Below are 20,534 nucleotides of genomic sequence, written 5' to 3' on the forward strand. Positions count from 1 at the left end.
GAGGGTCAGACATGACTCGGTGCTTGCACAGGGGATACCTTTACCTTTAATTTAAAAAACCCACTGCTGAACTAGTTTAGGGAATTGTTCTGGGTTGGGTTGCCAGCTCTGGGCTGACAAATACCTTGAGGTCAAGCTAGGAGGGGGTGGGATTTGGGGGGGTGGAGGGACCTCAGTGGAGTCTAGTGCTATGGAGGCCACCCTCCAAAGCAGCCATTTTCTCTGGCGGAACTGATCTTTGTCACCTGGAGACGAGCAATAATTCCAGGGGATTCCCAGGTCCCATCTGAGGACTGGCATCTCTTGTTCTGCCCCTCCCTCGGTTCTAATGTTATTGGTGGGAGGAATAATGTCGTAAGTAACCCAGGATGTTTGATTTGTAGTTCAGGATCTACAGCTGCAATCCTAAAACCATTTTCCCAAGAGTTAAAACTCACTAAATAAATCAGGGCTTACTTTTGAGAAGATCTGCTTAGGATCGCTCCCTGAAGCTGCATTTGTTGATGGTTATTTTTACTTCATTTATACCTCACTTTCTTCCCCAGCATGGAGCCAGAGTGGCTTACACCATTCTCCTCTCTTCGACTGTGTTCTCACAACAAGCCTGTTAGTCTGCGAGTACGTGAATGACTGGCCCAAGGGCGTGCAGCAAACTTCCATGGCAGAAAGGGGATTTGAACCCGAGACTCCCAGATACTTATCTGATACTTTTATGACACTGGCTATATAGCTCTGTCATAGTGTAGGTGATTTATCCAGAAGTCATCTTCTATAGTCCAGGAGTGGCCAAACTGTGGCTCTCCAGATGTCCATTGACTACAATTCCCATGAGTCCCTGTCAGCAATTAATACTCCCAATATTTTTTTATTGCTACACATTCACACACACACAATGTATCCAACATCTCTCTCTCCCGCTCTCATTCTGTTGGTTGGATGCTTAAACTCTTCCAGAACTGCTCACTGGCTTTAATTACAGAATGAGTAGCATCCAAGTTTGGACATGCATCAAACGATAACACAGAGGGTATACATTGATTGCTTTATTATATGTCAGGGGTAGCATAGGCAGGGGATCCGAGGATTGTCTGGCAGCCACGCAAGGGATGTTCAGAGGTGGTTTGTCATTCCCTGCCTTCACATTGTGACCCCTAGTATTCCTTGGAGGAACTACTACCCCAATCCTTGGAGGTCTCCCATCCAAATACTAGTCAGGATGAACCCAGTTTAGCTTCCAAAATTTGGGATTCGGCCTGCCTGAGCTATCCCCAGTCCTGAAATGCAAGGATACTCAAGACACTTTGAGGAATTTCCGTGGGTGAAGAAGAAAAGCAAGATGATCAGCAGAAACTGAGGGACAGCTTTTGCAAAGCATAGGACCAACTGGACTCTTCAGTCCCTGTACAACAGCGGTCCCCAACCTTTCTCAGGTCAGGGACCACCTCCGGGGTGAGGGGAGAGCCGACGGTCCGGGTGCTGCGCAAACACGCACGCGCAGTTGCCGTGCATGCGCGTTTTCGCCACCAGGTGGCGGTAACGCACATGCACGTTTTCGCCACCAGGGGGCGCTAACCGGGGCTTGATGACCCCTGCTGTACAAGACATTGTCAGCTGGGCCTATTCTGCACACAATAGATAATGCACTCTCAATGCACTTTAGAAGTAGATTTTCTTGTTCTACACAGGGAAATCCAGCGACCAAAGCACATTGAAAGTGCATTATCCTATGTGTGCAGAATGGACCCTGGTAGGTTCTAGGTCAGCCCATAAGAAAACCTACAGGAGACACTCAAATGCATCGAACAAACGCTTTGAATTACCTTGTTCCAGCCTGAAGCAAAGCGAGCGTTTTGCTGCCTCCATCTCAGGGCTTGGATGATCCAGAACACGCCGACACCATTCCAGAGGACTCAACGGTTTTTCTTGGGACACACCACTCTTAGCAGGCGCAACATACAACCTAAACAAATAGATGCAAATCTTTATCATAACAGATACGCGCTTGGTTGCATAAATTTTCAAATCTCCCACAACAACTCACATTTCATCTCAGGCCAAAATGACTACGTCCTAAAAATTTAAAATACTTACTGTTCTTCACACTAGTGCCATGTATTACAAACTGTAAACTTACAGCCCGAACTAGAAGTTGCCTCAAATGTAGAAACCCAGAACAGTTAGAACTGTACATGAATATGCGATTTGTAGAGGAAACAACAGTTCTAATTAAAGAGCCAAACAAATATTCAAAAGTCTGGCATAAATATTATTTATTATTATTATTATTATTAGTAGTAGTAGTAGTAGTATTAATATTTCAATTTGTATGACCACCGCTCTCAGAAACCGGCTCGCGGCGGTTTACAATATTTCAATACAAATCAATACATTAAAACCATTAAAATTCCCCATTAAAAACCCCATAAACAATGACTCACTCACAATGATGGCGATTAAATAAAACTATTCCCACACAGGCCCACTGGATGGGCAGAAGCGAGCTGGTGGATAATTGGGCATAGGATGGGACAATCTGGGGAGCCAGTTCAGTCTAATACTGGCCTCCCCCCCCCCCCAGGGGAGAGGGGCCCAATGCTAACTCTGAATTTGTGTCTTACTTTGATGATGCTAGCCATCACATCTTGGCGATCCTATGGCTCAGCTATGGCTCAGCTGTCTCCATGTCTTTTGATTTTACTTTAGTGGGATGCAAAACCAGTACCCACATGTTGACGACAGACATGGGCTCCATTCTACAGGACCGATCAAGTAACACTGCAAACCAGAACAGAAAATAGGGTCTGTCCCTTTGCAGCCCCCATCTTGCCTGCATGGCCACCATAAGGACGGAAATTTCCAAAATATGTTTTAAAAGTAAATGTGCAGGTTGGACATTCTTGAGTACATTCTTGAGTATCACTGTTTACAGGCCAAACTGAAAGAATAAGATTTCATCCTATGCTTTATCACATACCGTATAATATGACTGAAAACCATCTATGTTTTGACTTTTTTTAAAATGAAGTCCACGTGGACATTAACACCTAAAGAAGCACCAAGAAGCTGCTGTCTCTCTGGCTAAGAAACCAGAGTCTTAAACTTATGTTGAACCCTGCTTGTTTTATAAATGCGAGTTTTCATTCAAGCTAGAAGAAGAAGAAGAAGAGTTGGTTCTTATATGCTGCTTTTCCCTACCCGAAGGAGGCTCAAAGCGGCTTACAGTCGCCTTCCCATTCATCTCCCCACAACAGACACCCTGTGAGGTGGGAGAGGCTGAGAGAGCCCTGATATCACTGCTCTGTCAGAACAGCTTTATCAGCGCCATGGCAAGCCCAAGGTCACCCAGCTGGCTGCATGTGGGGGAGTGCAGAATCGAACCCGGCATGCCAGATTAGAAGTCCGCACTCCTAACCACTGCACCAAACTGGCTCTCCACTTTCGCGCTTTCTACTTCTTTGCCCTTCCAAAGATTATTGCATGGTGTTTTTGTCTTATGCTTCTCAAAGGTTTACAAAGATGTACAACTATCTTGATCTTTACAAAAGGATTTTAGGAAATATGGTGCCATCTGATGCAAAGTCACATTCTTCTAAGCCAGACTTTCTCAACCACAGTTTCGTGATGACCCTCGAAGGGTTTCCCAAATGGGTGGGAGTTAATTAAATTTAAATATATTTTTAAAGAAATTGTTCAACATTTTCCAGGTGATATGCCCATATATGGTCAGGTTGACCTGCACCCCCTCCCGAAATGGCCAATGATGGGCCTCAAAGGGGTGGCAAAGGGAGGGGCCCTGCATGATTATGCCACTTCTGGGGTTTCTCAAAGCAAGCCTGAAGAACGTTTCAGGGATTTCTCAATGGTAAAAAAATCACGAAAGGCTAAGTCCACTGACAGCAACAGACTTGGAAGTGCATAACTCTGCTTAGGACTGCATCACTAGCACTACCTCCCAATAAAACAAACTTTGAGTCCAGGGGTGTCTTTGAGTCCAGGGCCTTGCACTCAGCGGGTACAAATCTGATGGTCATACCCGCTCCCCGGGAGGCATGTCTGGCCTCAACCAGGGCCAGGGCCTTTTCGGTCCTGGCCCCTACCTGGTGGAATGAGCTCCCGGAAGAGCTAAGGGCCCTGCAGGATTTACCAGCTTTCCACAGGGCCTGTAAGACAGAGCTGTTCCACCAGGTTTATGGTTGATGCCGGTGCCTGGATGGTAGATTGGGACCCCTCACTAGGGTTACTCTATCAGTTGCTATTCCTTCCCCCTGATTAGGTCAAGTTGTATACTCCCGCCACCACTTGGACCGGGTGGGTTGATTGGGCTTGTTATTTTATGAGGATTTTATTGTGCTAGGGGTTTTATGTGTTTTATTGTATGTAACCCACCGCTAGCCTTGCGGGAGCAGCGGGCTATAAGTCCAAAAATAAAACAAAATAAAACACAACAAAACAAAACACAACAAAACAAAATAAAATAAATAAAATAATAATTTAAGACCAATTAAGTTTCTATCTTGCAAACTTATATGGACTCCGGGGAATGGTAGAGGACAGGAAGGCCTGGAGGATCATTGTCCATGGGGTCACGATGGGTCGGACACGACTTCGCACCTAACAACAACAACAAAGTTTCTTTCTGGGCCTAAGCTTCTCTGTGCAGGCAGACTTCTAAATGCCCATTGATTCAGGTGGGTCGCCGCGTTGGTCTGAAGCAACAGATCAAAGGTGGTGTCCAGTGGCATCTTTAAGACTAACCAAGTTCAATTCTGGGAAACGGTGCATGCACACCACTTTAGGTACACTCATTCATGTGGGTCGCTCTGTCAGGATGAGGCAACAGAACAGTTCTTCAGAACGTCTTCAAGAAGTGCGCTGAACACACAAAAGCTTATACCCAGAATAAGATGTGGTTGGACTCAGACTTTGTCCTGCTGCTTCAGACGAACACGCCTAGCCACCTGACTCTACCTCTTAAAAATACTTCTTAAGTTTGCAACCTGATAATCAAAGAACAGGCGCTGTGAGTTGAATGGGCTGATATTTAGGTATCTTTTACTATTCCCAAAAGCTCAAGCCGTCCTGGATCTCCCAAGCAATAGTTTTATTACAGATGCCACCATGCAATTCTCAAAAGAAATTCTGGATGGCTTTAATTGCTGCTGCTGAAGACTCGACACTGCTGTTCCTTGAGTAGAATGAGGAAGGCTCTCATGACTGAAATTTGCAATGCAAAGTTCTGTGGGTCAGATGAAATGCAACTTAAACACACAGGATCTATTCACACCTAACATTTTGGGTGAATATTGTAACATTCATCAACCTTTGGTGTCCACCTGCAAATACCATGTGAAGATTAAGCCAGCCCAACCCAACATAAAATACCAACAACTACCTGGGTACAGAATTCCAGGGCTAAATGCAGGCTGACTAAGGCAGAAGGTATTACCCCGCAGAATTCACTGCAACCAAAGAGCCAGGGTAACTTCACCTCTTGAGAACCAGGATTCCCCACTCCTCCACATGCAGCCAGCTGGATGACAAAAGCCCAGTCCCAGTTTTCCCAGAGCTGTTTGCACAGAGCAGTTCTCTCAGAGAGCTCCACCTACCTCACAGTGAGTCTGCTGCAGTGTTAGGAAGAGAAAGGTGTTTTGTAAGCTTTTTTGGGACTCCTTTGGATAGTGAAAAGCAGGGTATAAAGCCCCCCAGCTCTTTTTTTTAAACTGAATATAGGTTATAAGTGTATCATATGGACACCATACGTTGAATCAAGGATGTTACTCCCATTTGCACTCTGATGTACATGGCTGGAACTCACCTTAAAAATCACCCATTCAGTGCTTTGAGAGGAGTTTCCACTTTGGGGAGCCAGTTTGGTGTAGTGGTTAGGAGCGCAGACTTCTAATCTGGCGAGCTGGGTTTGATTCCCCACTCCTCCTTGACATGCAGCCAGCTGGGTGACCTTGGGCTCTCCACAGCACTGATAAAGCTGTTCTGACTGAGCAGTGATATCAGGGCTCTCTCAGCCTCACCCACCTCACAGAGTGTCTGTTGTGGGGAGAGGAAAGGGAAGGCGACTGTAAGCCGCTTTGAGCCTCCTTCGGATAGAGAAAAGCAGTATATAAGACCCAACTCTTCTTCTTCTTCTTCTTCTTCTGCCCCACATTCGCCAATGGAAACAGCAGCCAGGGAGGGATTTTTGTTTTTGAACCACGATCTGAGAAAGACTGATTATTTTATTGCCACCTGGTGATCCCTCAAGGGGCTTGCAAGACAGGAGATGTTCAGAGGTGGTTTGCCATTGCCTGCTTCTGCATAAAGACCCTGGGCTCCCTCGGGGTCTCCCATCCAAATACCTTTGCTTCCCAGAGTTGATAGGAACAGGTTAGGCTGATTGATCTAGGTCAGGGGTGGCCAAATTGCGGCTCTCCAGATATCCATGGACTACAATTTCCATGAGCCCCTGCCAGCTGGGGTCATCTGGAGAGCCACACTTTGGCCACCCCTGAGCTAGGTCAAGGCAACACTGAGCTACAGCAGCAAAAGAGCTGGAGCTGGCATTGTGGGAACAAGACCAGGTATATGGCTTTAAGTACGTTTTCTCCTAAATGCACAGAAAAAGTGTAATGTTCAAAAGCCCCCCTCTGTCCCATGCAGCCCTTCCCTTAGTTGCACTAAGCACGTGTGCACACGTGCGCGCACACATACAACTCGATGACAAAGAATCCTCTGAGAGAAACAATTCACCCAGGAAAAGATAAAAAACACAACTGGCTCCCACTCCCTCATCGCTAGGCAGAAAAGCCCCTGGTCAAACACTGAAGTCACTTTGATTTCCATGCAAGGTAAGAATCCTTTGGACAGTCCCCAAGGACCACAAGGCTGTGCTTGTCCAGAAGGTCAACACATGACTATGCTTAGCTAGGTATGCCAGACCCCGCTCTGACGCGGGTGGAAGTCCCCCTTCTTTGGATGCTTGTCTCCTCTACAGGACCGCTGACTGATGGGGCAATTCCCCCACCCCAAAAATAGGCACAAAGCCAAAAGTAAATATGATGTGTCTATGTCACCTGGAAGTGATGTAAGCATATTGGCGACACTCTGATTTTCAGCAAAACTCTATGGTAAGAAGCTAATTATACCATAGAGATTTTGCCCACAAACCAGAGCATCACTTTCAATGTGCCTATGTCACTTCTGGGAGATTTAAAGCGTGGCCTGATTATTTCTGGCTTCTTCCCTTTCTGCTCCCAGTAAGTTCACCACCATCCCTGGCCAGCTGGTCCAGTGGAATGGGCATGGAGCAAGAAGCTGGTATTAGGCGGCTGACGGAGACACCCCTTCTCTGAGGTGGACTATTCCTCCCCCCCCCCCGCATTCCCACTTCTACTGTTTCTGGGGATGCTGGACTCGAGTTGGGACCTGAAGAATCCCTGGAATTGCAGCTCATCTCCAGACGAGAGAGATCAGCTCCCGTAAAGAAAGTGGAAGGGTGGACTCTCTAGCATTGCCCCTCACTAAGGACCCTGGATCAGGCCACCCTACCCCTCCATCCCCTGCTGGTGGTGGGGGGGGGGGAGGGAGACTTGAGAATCCTACCCGTTTCCTATGGAGGTGCAAATTCATTGCACAAAAAGAGAATTGATGTGATGCACATTTGAAGAGGAGCTGTGTTTTTTGAGCCCTCTTAACTGCCCAAAGAAGTCCCAAAGCAGCTTATAAACACTTCCCTTCCTCTCCCCACAACAGACACACCTGTTGAGGTAGATGGGGCTGAGAGAGCTCTGAGAGAACTGGGACTATCCCAATGTCACCCAGCTGGATGCATGTGGAGGAGGAGTGGGGAATCAAACCCAGTTCTCCAGATTAGAGCCCGCCACTCTTCACCAAAACCACCAAACGGGCTCTCATTTGAGTATCGGAGAATTCTCAGAACTTTTACCTATTACATTTTTAGATACCTTCACAAGTTGTTTTGGGCATGTGAGAAATCTGCTATCCATTTGCTCAGGCTCCAGTTTTAATAGCTGCAGCCGATTAATTCAGCACATCTGGTAGGTTAACTATAGACACACCAACCGGTCTACTCTGCCCCAAGCCCTATTAGCATATAAAGGTCAGGTGCCCATCTTGGAGACAAAAGACCTTAACACATCAGAGAAGGCCCTGTGTGTTGTGAAGAGAGACTGACAACCCTTTGAGATAAACAAGAGTCAATCAGTGATCTCAAATCGCAGCTGAATCTCCGTGATTTAAGGCGCATCAAACTGGAATTCAGCCACTGCAGGCTGGGACAGCAAGCCAGCTGCTTCAAATCAATGCTGTCAAAATTACAACCTTTAAGCAACAAAGGGAGGGGGAATTATTCTCTTTCAGCCATCATTTTTCAGGGCCTAGAATATATTTACCAAATCAACTGTTTGTGTTCTGGCTCCCCCAAGAAACATTCTGTTTAGGAGGTGGATAATTATATTAAGGAAGGATGAAGCCAGTGTAGGGGTTGAGAGGAGGGGTGATGAGCGCTGGCACTAGGATGCAGCAGACCCAGGTTCGAATCCCCACTGGTGCCCGGAAAGCTCACTGGGTGAACTCTCTCCACCTTACCCACCTTGCAGGGTTGTTGTGCAGATAAAACATAAGAGAGGAGAATTATGTCAGCCACCGTGGGGGCCGCTATTGGGAATAAGGGTGGGATGCAAATAAAGCTACATCATCCCTTTGCAAGATAGCCCTGAACATAAGGGTGAAACGACATTTCCTCAAAAGGACTTACAGAACAGATCAACAAACAGAGCCAGTTTGGTGTAGTGGTTAGGAGTGGCATGCTGGGTTCGATTCTGCGCTCCCCCACATGCAGCCAGCTGGGTGACCTTGGGCTAGTCACAACACTGATAAAACTGTTCTGACCGAGCAGTGATATCAGGGCTCTCTCAGCCTCACCCACCCCACAGGGTGACTGTTGTGGGGAGAGGAATGGGAAGGCGACTGTAAGCCGCTTTGAGCCTCCTTCGGGTAGAGGAAAGCGGCATATAAGAACCAACTCTCCTCTTCCTCTTCCTCTTCCTCTTCTTCTACTACTACTACTACTACTACTACTACAAGGCAAGGAGCTGCTTTCTGTTCCAAGCTAGCTTCAAGGCCCCTTTCCTCTGCACAGACAGCAACAGGCATGCCTAAGGCCCAATCCCGACTGTGTCCTGTTCACAACACTGTTTGAACAAGCAGTAATACAAGAAAGAAAGATCATGCTTACTGAGGAGGAATCCCACAAATTTCAATGGAAGTGACTTCTGAGTGGGGCTAAGGGGGAGATCTGGGGTCACACAGTGATCAGCAGCTCCCTCCTAAGCTACACCCCCCTAAGTCTTTCTGCACAGGACAGCACTGTCAGAGGCTGAGCTATGGAGCCGTGCCCAATTCAAGTCTTCTCAACCATGAACTTTCAGGGCATCCTGAAGTTATATACTTTCCCCCTCGACACCCAACCACCACCCTCCATTGCATTGGGATGGAGGGCTTCATCGGGTTCCCAAGAAAGCATGCCATTGCCAACCGCTCGGGAAACCTTGAAATGTACAATATGCATGCTAAGTATTATTGGCATCCTACAAAAGGGATCCTGTACCTGGCAGGTCCAATATCGACAGAACTCAGAAGCTAAGCAGGGTCAGCCTTGAATAGTACTGAATGAGCAAGCAACAGGGAAGGGCAGGGTAGCTACGTGGAGGCAAGCATGGCAAATCACCTCTGAACTAGGGCGTCCGGCTCCACTTTGGTGATCCCGAAAGCACGCAACCCTAAAACCCTTTGAGGGATCGTCATAATTCAGCTAAGAGCCTCTTGTGGCGCAGAGTGGTAAGGCAGCGATATGCTATCTGAATCTGTCTGCCCATGAGGTTGGGAGTTCAATCCCAGCAGCCGGCTCAAGGTTGACTCAGCCTTCCATCCTTCCGAGGTCGGTAAAATGAGTACCCAGCTTGCTGGGGGGTAAACGGTCATGACTGGGGAAGGCACTGGCAAACCACCCCGTATTGAGTCTGCCAAGAAAACGCTAGAGGGCGTCACCCCAAGGGTCAGACATGACTCGGTGCTTGCACAGGGGATACCTTTACCTTTACCTTTTACATAATTCAGCTGCGATGTGATGGAAACTTTACACTACCAAGACAAGTAAAGGTCAAATCTGGAAGTGGTGCCTGGACACTTTTCCCTCTAACCCCAGGGGCACAGACCAGCATGTTAACCCACTTCCCAGAAGCAATTAGCCCCTCCTCACCCCAAAGCTCTTGTAGTAAGCCATCTGCTCAGAGCCAGCGTGGTGTCCTGGTTAACAGCTGTGGCCTCTAAGCTGCAGGACCAGGTTTGATTTCTCACTCCTCCAAAGGCAGCCAGCTGGGTGACCTTGGGCCAGTCACAGTTCTCTCAGAGCTCTCTCAGCCTCACCTACCTCACAAGGAGTCTGTAATGGGGAAAGGGAAGGTGACTGTAAGCCACTTTGGGACTTCTTTGGGTAGTAAAAAGTGGGGTCAAAAAAAAAACACGTCTTCTTTTCTCTGCGCACATGCATGTCTACAATGCCTACCTGAAACCTCTTGATATGGAGTCAGAGGCAAAAATGCACCCGCCACAGGTAAGGAGGGGTGGGGTCCTCACAATGTCCTCCATTAAAACTGACATCCAAGCAAAACAAAGCAGACACCTGAACCAGAAAACCAACTAGTAATTCCGCTTGTCAGCTACTCCACTTCTGTGTCAGAAGCATATGCTAACTGTGAAGGAATGCAAGGTAAGGTAGTGGTTCAAGCGACATACTACGATCTGAGAGGTCTGGGTTCAAATCCTCCACTCAGCCACAGAAACTGGACAGGTGACCTTGGCCCAGCGCCTGTCTCTTTGACTCTAACTTACCCCACAGGGTTGTTCTTGTAGGGGTAAAACGGATGAGAGGAGAATGAAGATGTATACTCTCCCCCCGGGGAGAAAAATGGAGCACAAATATCTACAAGATAAACATTTTTTAGGTTTGATATAGTTGCATTCTAATTGAGCCTGCTAGTGCTTTTCTCAACTTTGTTTTTGCTCAGGTCTGGGGACAGCTTTGTTTGTGTTTTTCCTTTGGTGTTTTTATAAGGGACCGCCTCCCTGAATATGTTCCCCAGAGAGCTCTTCGATCAAGCAATACCAGCCAACTAAGGATCCCTGGCCCTAAAGAAATGTCTGGCCTCAACCAGATGCAGGGCCTTTTTGCCTCTGACTCCTGCCTGATGGAATGAGCTCCCCGGAGAGATCAGGGCCCTGCCCAGTTCCGCAGGGCCTGCAAAATGGAGCTTACCCACCCGCCCTCTGGTTGAGGCCAGCTAAATAACAGCTACATCAAAATCCCAGGCATCCCTCCTGCCCCCTCTGCCCCCCTTTCTCCTCCGACTCATCCTAACACCGAACATCTTGCTGGCTACAAACACTTTATTGATCATGGCGGATGCAAACCGTGTTTCATCTACAACAAAAAAGCCTTTAATGGCATATTAAAAATACAATATAAGAAAAGTGCAGAAGGATTCAAGGCAATACAGAGCAAACAAATCATGTTTCAGAGGGGGACAAAATACATTCACGATCTCTCGTGGCGAGATATAAAAACTTGGCAACTGGTTCAGTTATATCAGGGTTCTGGGATGTCAAAAGAAACTGAATCTTAAATGCATCCGAATGCAGTTGTCTTTTACAAAGCAGCGAGTTAAGAAATTTAGCTCAGGTCGAGAAATAAAATGGACAATGGAAAAAAAGACACGTGTGATTGATTCTATACAGCACTGTCCACAGGGGCAAAGCCTAGCTGGATATGGGATCTGTTGAAATGTCCCATATAGCACAGCAGAAGGTACAGCATTAGTTCTAGCTAGCGTAAATGCTCTACGCCAGTGGTCCCCAACCCCTGATCTGGGAACCAGCACCGGTCCGTGGATCAGTCGGTACCGGGCTGCGGTTCCTCCTTTCTGGCTGCTGCCTCGGGGGCTGCCCTGCCACTCTGCCACCGGTTCACCTCTGTTGCTCTCCAGCGGCCACCATGGCTGGGGCTTCCCCTCGGCATGGCACTGTGCAGCTGCTGCTGGCAGCGCCCCCCAGCGGGCGGTGGGAGGTCAGGGGCAATGGCAGGGAAGCAAGGGGAGCAGGGGCTCAGGCGGCAGCAACGTCCCTTGGCAAAAGACTACCACTACCCCTGAGCCTCAGTAAAATTGTCAAGCATTGACCGGTCCCCAGTGATAAAAAGGTTGGGGACCACTGCTCTACGCTGTTACAGGATGGTTAGATGATAGTGTTTCATCTGTGGTTTTAAAAACATTCTTAATTTGATTTTATGTATGCGGATTTTATTGGTTTTATTGCGTTTTTCAACTGCGGAAACCACCCGAAAACTGTCATTAAGAGTCCAGATGCATAAATAACTGGATGATAAGTATAGCTGAGAGCCTCTTGTGGCGCAGAGTGGTATAAGGCAGCAGACATGCAGTCTGAAGCTCTGCCCATGAGGCTGGGAGTTCAATCCCAGCAGCTGGCTCAAGGTTGACTCAGCCTTCCGTCCTTCCGAGGTCGGTAAAATGAGTACCCAGCTTGCTGGGGGGTAAACGGTAATGACTGGGGAAGGCACTGGCAAACCACCCCATATTGAGACTGCCATGAAAACGCTGGAGGGCGTCACCCCAAGGGTCAGACATGATCCGGTGCTTGCAGAGGGGATATCTTTACCTTTTTAAGTATAGTTGAGATTGGATTAGTGGCTCAGGGTGGGTGACATTAAAAACAGCAGAACAATGTTATCATACTTTATATATTTAAAACATAATGCATCCTTTAAAATAGTTCTAACCGCTTCTGTTTGCGTAGCAGGAGGGTTGCTATAGCTCGAATACTCAGGGTCAGATATAATTTGGCTTCTATCGTGACTACGGAGGCCAGGATTTCAGGTCTCTTGCTAGGTCTCTAGTACTGTAGGCCTGGCAGAACAGCTCTCTCTTACTTACCCTGAGGAACTGTCCAAGGTCCCAGTGGGCCTGATCTTGCCAGGGAGTGTTTTTGGCCCGGCCCTGGTTGAGGCCAATTTGGAGCCAGGGATCTTGAGCAGGTTTTGCTCTTTAGAACTTATATTCTTTTGGTAAGACCTGTGAATGGCAGCAAATTAGCATACTAATAAAAGAGTTAACAAGCAGATGTGAGAACTAAATTTGAGTCCAGCCCTTCAAGGCTAACATAGTTCTTACATGTTATCCCTTTTACTATCTGCATGCTCACGTGCTGCTACTCATAGCTCTTACCAACTATGTAATTCTAATCTTAGTTGTACTTACACAGCTTGACTCTAATTAGCCCTTCCTTGCAACTGCTCCCTCTCTACCTATATGTAACGCTTGAGGAGATCAGTTTCAATGTATCTGAAGAAGAGTGCGTCAAACAATGCTAAATCTCTCAGATCTTGCTTATACCCAGAATTGACCTTTTTTTTTAACGTTTTGGAGGTAGCTCTGGATTCCAACTTAGCTCTCACATCTGTTTGTCAACTCTTTTATTTCTATGCTATTTTTTTTGCTGCCATTCACAGGTTTTACCAACTGCTCCATTCCCTTCTCAACTATGCGTACCACCCAGTGACTTCTTGCATCTTGACTCTAACTAGCCCTTCCGGGCAACTAACCCACCTTCTCCCTGACTATAGACAAGGCTTGAGGAAAACAGTTCCAAATGCAACTGAAGAAGCGTGCATGCATGTGTTAGTTTACACCCAGAATTAAACTTCATCAGTTTAAAGGTGCCACTGGACTCAAACTTCAATCCAATTCCCAGTTCTCTACCAATTCCCCAAGTACTCCTGCATGCTCACTAAGGAGAGCTGGTTGTAAGTTAGTTTCATATGCTTATATGGACACTTAGGAACTTACTGGTGATATTTTCCAGGATGCAGGTTTGCCACTTTATCACATGGTATGTGTGTCAGACAACGGGGAGATTCAAGGGTTGTCTGACAGCCAGGCAAGGGATGCTCGGAGGTGGCTTCCCATGGCCTGCATCCTCGCCATGACCCCTAGTGTTCCTTGGAGGTCTCCCATCCAAATACTAACCAGGGCTGACCCTAAGCTTCCAGCATCTGATGAACTTGGGCTTGCCTGGGCTTTGTGTGAAGTTGTGCATGCATGTCATTTACACAGAGGTCCCTTCTAACAAGAGGAGGATCCCTGGTCTATTTTTATTGAGGGACCATTCAGTTTCCATTCAAAGGCACTACATCAGTTCATGAACACACATTCAAGCAGATGCCAGGCAGTACGGTATAGTGGTTAGAATGTCAGGTGAGGATTGGGGACACTGAAGTTCAAAACTTCAGTGGATGAAAGTAAATATATATATATATAAATTTTAGACAGTACTGACCCAAAAAAGAAAGCTTACAAGATATCCTTTTCCTCCCCCTTTTGGAATGCAAGGTCCATTGCAATGGTATCAAAAGGGGGGGGGGACTGGAAAAAAATAGAAACCTATTTTTCCTTGTCCCTCCCCCCTTTTCCCTTTCAACTGAAAAATTGGAAATTTGGGGGAAGTCTGGGTGGAGGGAGAAACACTACTATGAATTTTTTAAAAAACTTTTGGTATGAGTTAAATGCTTTACACAGTCTTGCTCAAAATGTACAGTATGAAGGTTTTAATGTAAGGCAATGACATTATAAGATGTAACAATACCCTCAAACATCTCTTAGTTCTATTGTAACCATATCAGACCCTTTTCTGTCCAAATAACACACTTTCTTTTTTTTTTTTAGTAAAAAAGAAAAACTGAGTTTTCTATTTTCCAGTTTCCTTTCCTCCTCCCCACCCCCATCTCTTTCAATTAGCAAAAACCTACAATATTAACAACGGCATCCTATGCAGGTCTACTCAGACCCCTATTCAGGAACACCCAATGGAGCTTTCTCCTGAGAAAGTATTTTTCAGATTCCACTGTAAGACCAAACAAAGTGCAGCTGTTTGAGGCTCTCTCTCCCTTGCATGCAATCTATTTGCAATTTTGCTTGCCGTAAACAAAGGCACTGACCCTTTTAAATGACACCAATATGCCAGGCTGTACAGTTGTTATAGGCTACATAATAAACACTGCGTTTGCCGTGATTATAATGGAAAAGGCTGGATAAGAACAGTAAGTATTGCATATATTTCAACCCCACTGCCAGCTAGCCTGCCATATTTCTGTACCACTGTCCTATAAGGCTCAGGGAGGGAGAAATGTCCCCCCCCACCACCATGGCATCAACATTTCTAACAATGTTACATCTTAATATCACAGAGGAGGTGTTGGGAGAATAATATGGGAGAAGGACGAGACAAAACGAAGCCACTGATGCTCCAGAGGTGGCCGATTACTGAGTCGACCCCCAATAAAAGCACTGCTTAGCTTTACCAGCTAAACTAGCCACCAAAAGGTCTCAATGAAGTCAATAAAGGCACATTCAGGATTTTTCATCCCAGTACGCACGAACCGGCCGAAAGCCAGCGCACACACAAACGCCAGCCGTATCCAAGAAACCAATCCAACGCCACCTGCACCAAGGGGGATTTAAATGTGCTTAACTTTGGCCGCGCTCAAGCCCAACAGCCCTCAGGCAGACGCCCAAGAAGGATTTGCACGAGGATCCTAAAAACACGCGCCCAACCCCGCAGCCTATCAGAAACGTCAGCCACATCAGACCATCTTAAACCCGCAGGAAATGCCGGCAGGATAATATCCTTAAGCCTCCGCTCTCCAGAGGATCCTGATCCACAGTGAGGACCGAGATACTTAGGCCTCCTGCTGCCAGGAGAGATCCCCCAGCTGATGAGCAGTCCTGGCTTTCCTTTGCTGCCTGCTTTTCTGCCACAACCCCAAACCCCCTTGCAGACAGGCATCTGGAAAGCCACTGGGGGGGGGGGGAGAGGGTTGTGTATGCCTGGAGCTGGGGGGGGGGGGGGTTAGAAAGGCAATGGGCTAGCCAGTGGCAGGTGGGCGAAAGGGTACACATGCCCTCCCTGAAACCGCCCGTGGATCCTGGCAGTGCACCTGCTGAGGTGCCTGATAAACACCATTCACAGAGCTCTGCGGCTTTGGGAAGCGCCTGCCTGCCTGCAATCGACCGCAGCGCTATAAATCACAGATGGCGCCCGCGCCGTCTCCCATTGGCTCTCTCCGGAGGGGCCGGGCGGGCGGGCGGGCGGGACGCGGGGCGCTGTCCGCGGTCCTGAAAGCGGCAGGCAGGGACAGCGGAGCCCCCTCGGGCCGGCAGACTTGGAGCCCGCTGGGTGGGAACGCGGCGGCCGGGACAGCCGGCAGGATCGCGCAGCGCGGACTACTCGCGAGGAAGCGACGCGGCCGCTCTCCTCTCGAGCAGGCTCCCGCAGGCTGGGCGCAGGGCATGGAGCCGGCCGGCCAAAGAAAGCCGCTCCGCCCCACCCCACTTCTCGGGAGTCCTTGGGCCCCCAGCGGCCAGGAGAGGAGTGGAGCCGAGACCCGGGCTGAGCGTCCTCCACGTTTCTAGCGCAGACGCCAAGCGGGGGGTGCCTCCCGAGCGGCCACGGGTTCGAGACCGGCGCGGAGCAGGAGCAGTGCGGGCTCCTTGCGCTTCCCAGGCCGCCATGCCGTGGGGAGGGGGCGTCGCTGGCGGCCTCTTGCGGGGGAGGGGGCAGGGGTCAGTTCCCCCCTCCCGAAGCTGTCCGAAGGGTCGGGGGCGCGCGGTAGGCACTGACCAGGTCTCCTCGGGCTCGTCCTCGGCTGGCTCCCCCTGCAGGTCCAGCACCTCCACCTCGTCCAAGACGGTGCCCGGGGGCCCGCTGGCGGCGTCGGCGTCGTGCTGCTGGTGCGGCTGCAGCTGGGCGGCGGGCGAGGGCTTGAAGTAGACGAAGGGCTCGGCGGTGCAGAGGAGCGCGGCCGCCGGGCTGGCCATGGCGGGCTGGGCCGGGAGGGCTGCGGGGCAGAGCAGGCGCGGCGGCGGCAGTGGCGGGGGCGGCTGCTGCTGCTGGCGGGGGCTGCCGGGGTCGGGCGCGGAGGTGGAGGCGGCGGCCGCCCGGCTGCGCAGCTGCTCGTTCTGCTTCTCCAGCTGGCGCACCAGCTCCTGCAGCTTCTTCACCTCCAGCTCGGCGCTCACCGCCCCCGCCGCCGCCTTCACCTCGGCCACTGGCAAGGGCTGCAGCAAGGCCGCCTCCATGGCCCAGCGGCCGGACGGCCCGACGCGCTCGCCCGCGGCCCCGCAGACGCGCCTCTGAGCGCGGCCGCCCCTCCCGGCCGCTTCCTTCCTCCGTCCCTCCCTCCCTCCTTGGCCGGCGCACAATGGGAACAAAGCGGGGCGGGGAGACGCCGGAGAGCCCGGCCCGCAGCAGGCGCCAGGCTCCGCCCACTCCTCTACGCCACGCCCCGGGGCGGGGCCAGTCGCGGACGGACAGCCGGGGTCTGGGGGAGAGGCGGGAGCCCCTGCCCATAGGTGGGCGGAGAGAGGCCGCTGGACGGAGGCCCTGCCCTTCAGGCGCTTGCCGCCAATCTCGACACCTCGTTGGAAGCGAGAGAGGCGCTCTGGCATCTCTTGGACTCCGCTTTTCTCTACCTGAAGGTGTCCCAAAGCAGCTTGCAGGCAGATTCTCACAAAAGGCAGCTGGGGTGGGCTGGGCTGGGGGCTTGAGAGAGCTCTGAGAGAACTGTGACTAGCCCAAGGTAACCCAGCAGGCTCCATGTCTCTCAAAGCGGTTCCCATTCGCCTTCCTCCCCCCACAACAGTCACCCTGTGAAGTAGGGGAGGCTGAGAGAGCTCTGAGAGAACTGTAACTGTCCCAAAGTCACCCAGGTAGCTGCATGAGGAGGAGTGGAGAATCAAACCTGGTTCTCCAGAATAAATAATACTGTTAACAGTGCACAGGCTCTCACATTTTTATACCCCACTTTTCATCACTTCCCAAAGGAACCTTAGAGGAGCTTATGATTTCCTTCCTTTCCTCTCCCCACAACAGACACCCTGTGAGGTAGGTGGGGCTGAGAGCTCTGAGAGAACTGTGACTGGCCCAAGGGTACCCAGCAGTCCTAATGTGTCTCAAAATGGCTTACAATCACCTTCCCTTCCTCTCCCCACAACTGACACCTTGGGAGGTGGGTGGGGCTGAGAGAGCTCTGAGAGAGCTGCGACTGGCCCAAGGTCACCCAGCTGTAGGGGAGGGGGGATCAAACCTTCTCCAGATTATAAGCTGCTGCTCTTAACCAATACACTAATACAGGGTAGGATTGAGGAATGCAAAGGCCCTAAAGCAGGGTTTCCCCAGCCTCGTGCCCATGAACACTGATGACCAGTTCTCCAGGAGCCTACTACATGCTCTAGGACAGGGCATATCAGCCTGAGTTTCCTGAAACCCTGGGGTTTCTTGATGGCAGGGGAAGGGTTTCCCAAATGGCTGGGAATTCATTAATTTATTATCTGTTCTACTGCTTTAAAATCTGGTCACTTTGCCTCATATGTAATTCAAGATAAAAACCATACTGAACTGTAACTACACAAAACTTACACCTATGGCCAAATTAAAACAGCCTCTTGCCCTATGAGGGTTTAAAAACAATCTTTTTAGTTAAAGAGCATTCTATCTATTATATATATAATGCAATGTGATCTCTCCAGTTGAAAACAAATTGTATTCTGTCTTTCACTTCTCTGTCAAGAAGATGTGACAGAACTTCAGGTGTTTTATTTCATGCAACGTTGTGCGCGTAGAACAGTGGACTTATCGTAATTCTCCAGAGAGATTTATGTTCAAGTCAACACCGTATGAATCAACTAGTTTAGGGAACCTTGTGGATACTGTTTAGAAAAGAAAATGTAGAAGAATAGAGGGGAATAGTGACTTCTCCTCTTTTCTTCATATGAGTTTCAAATAGGGGTTAATGCTTCTGTGTGGTTCAGCCGCTGCTCTTTTTATCCAACCAGAAGGGCGCTGTGACCCACCAGAGGGTCTCATCCCATGACTACTAGAACAGAGGTCTTGATGACCTTCAAGTTCCTCCAGGCATGAAATTTTGTCTCTGGGATTTGAACGCAACACAAAAAGGTAGGCTGCGTCCAACTCTTGAGTTGGGGAACTCCCAGAATGGCATCTCTTTCAAAAACGATAACAAACCATATAATTAGAGACTGAAGCTGTTAATTTCTGGGTTGTAATTATGCAAATTCCACCTAACAGAAATGCAAGTCACCGGGGAGGTCGATGGCTTGAACAAAGGATCGCCAAAATGAGAAAGCACATGTGCTTCCTTTACCCAGAGGTTTGGTTTGGGAGGGAGAGGTTTACTCTTCACTCGTGTGAATTAACATGCAAAGATGGATCCATTGTAGACAAAGAAGTGCTGGAAAACATTCTAACGCTGCATTCAGATCTGCTTTCAGAGCAGACAAGTTCGGGAATGAAGTAAAGAGAGAAATGGATTTGGAATGGGCACAGCCATAGTGTTCAGGTTGCTTTCAGTTAATTTTGGTCTTAAATATTCTTATTTGTATTCTTTATTATAACTTATTATAGACACCACTATGTCTTTGGGTTTTTATTTCTTTAAATCATTTATAAAATTGTTGGGGTTGTATTTATTAACTGCCCTGTCTCACAAGATTCAGGGCTGTTTACGGTAGAGGCAAAACATATAAAATGTGTATAAAAATATAAATTTAAATCAATATACCACATTATAATATTAAAATAATCAGCCCAGGGCTCTGGCCCTGCTTTGTGTGGGAGCAGAATTTTCTTAATTTGCATTAATTTCAAAGAAGAAGAGTTGGGTTTTATACCTCGCTTTTCACTACTCAAAGGAGTCTTGAAACAGCTTACAATTGCCTTCCTTTCCTCTCCCCACAACAGACATCCTGTGAGGTAGGTGAGGCAGAGAGAGCTCTAAGAGACGTGTGACTGGACCCAGGTCACCCAGCTGGCTGCATGTGGAGGAGGGAAGAATCAAACTCGGTTCTCCAGATTAAAGGCCTCTGGGGTTCAACTGCCAGGATTTCGACAGCCCCTTTGAAATAATAAGGGAACTGTTCTTTACAGGTTGGTAAAGCTGATAAGACAGAAGCCATCTTTCTCCCCTGCCCCTAACCCTTCTGCTTTTAGGTGGATTTTCCTCCTTCGTATCACCCATGTGTATGTTAACGTCTGCTGTGGATAATGCTGAGGAGTTTTGCCGCCGTCCTTATATACTGTTAGCGGATTTTCCCTCTAAACCTAATGAAAATCCTCCCTCCTTTTAAAAATGAGGTCTATCTGGGAGAGAAAAATTCATTTCAAAGTTTTTCTGCTAGCAAAGTAGGCCGTTTTATTGAAGAAGGGAGCCATTTGGAAACCGGCTCCTTCGCTGACATTCTGGCATCCGGAGGCAATGCAGAGCTTGTCCTTTTCAGGAAAACACAGAATGAGGACAGGCTCCAGGAACGCAAAGGACAGCCTAAATCCTGTTCTCAGACCTAATTAACTCCACCCTTTGTGTACAGAACACTGCA

At 48.7% G+C, this 20,534-nt stretch overlaps 1 protein-coding gene across 2 annotated transcripts in view; it reads right to left on the reverse strand.

Moving 5' to 3' along the window:
• The window catches only part of SLAIN1 (SLAIN motif family member 1), a 52,836-nt gene extending 35,298 nt beyond the window's left edge, over positions 1 to 17,538 (reverse strand). The window contains exons 1-2 of one of the 2 annotated variants that reach the window (XM_077343919.1): positions 16,762 to 17,538; positions 1,821 to 1,960 (exon numbers count right to left, since the gene is read on the reverse strand). In XM_077343919.1, the coding sequence (XP_077200034.1) occupies positions 1,821 to 1,960; positions 16,762 to 17,219 (598 nt within the window). In that variant the 5' untranslated portion in view covers positions 17,220 to 17,538. The remainder of the gene's footprint in view (positions 1 to 1,820; positions 1,961 to 16,761) is intronic. The other variant, XM_077343918.1, reaches the window with a different exon arrangement.
• Between the last annotated feature and the right edge of the window lie 2,996 nt (positions 17,539 to 20,534).

Source organism: Paroedura picta, chromosome 6, assembly GCF_049243985.1.
Source record: "Paroedura picta isolate Pp20150507F chromosome 6, Ppicta_v3.0, whole genome shotgun sequence".
NCBI classification, from domain to species: domain Eukaryota; kingdom Metazoa; phylum Chordata; class Lepidosauria; order Squamata; family Gekkonidae; genus Paroedura; species Paroedura picta.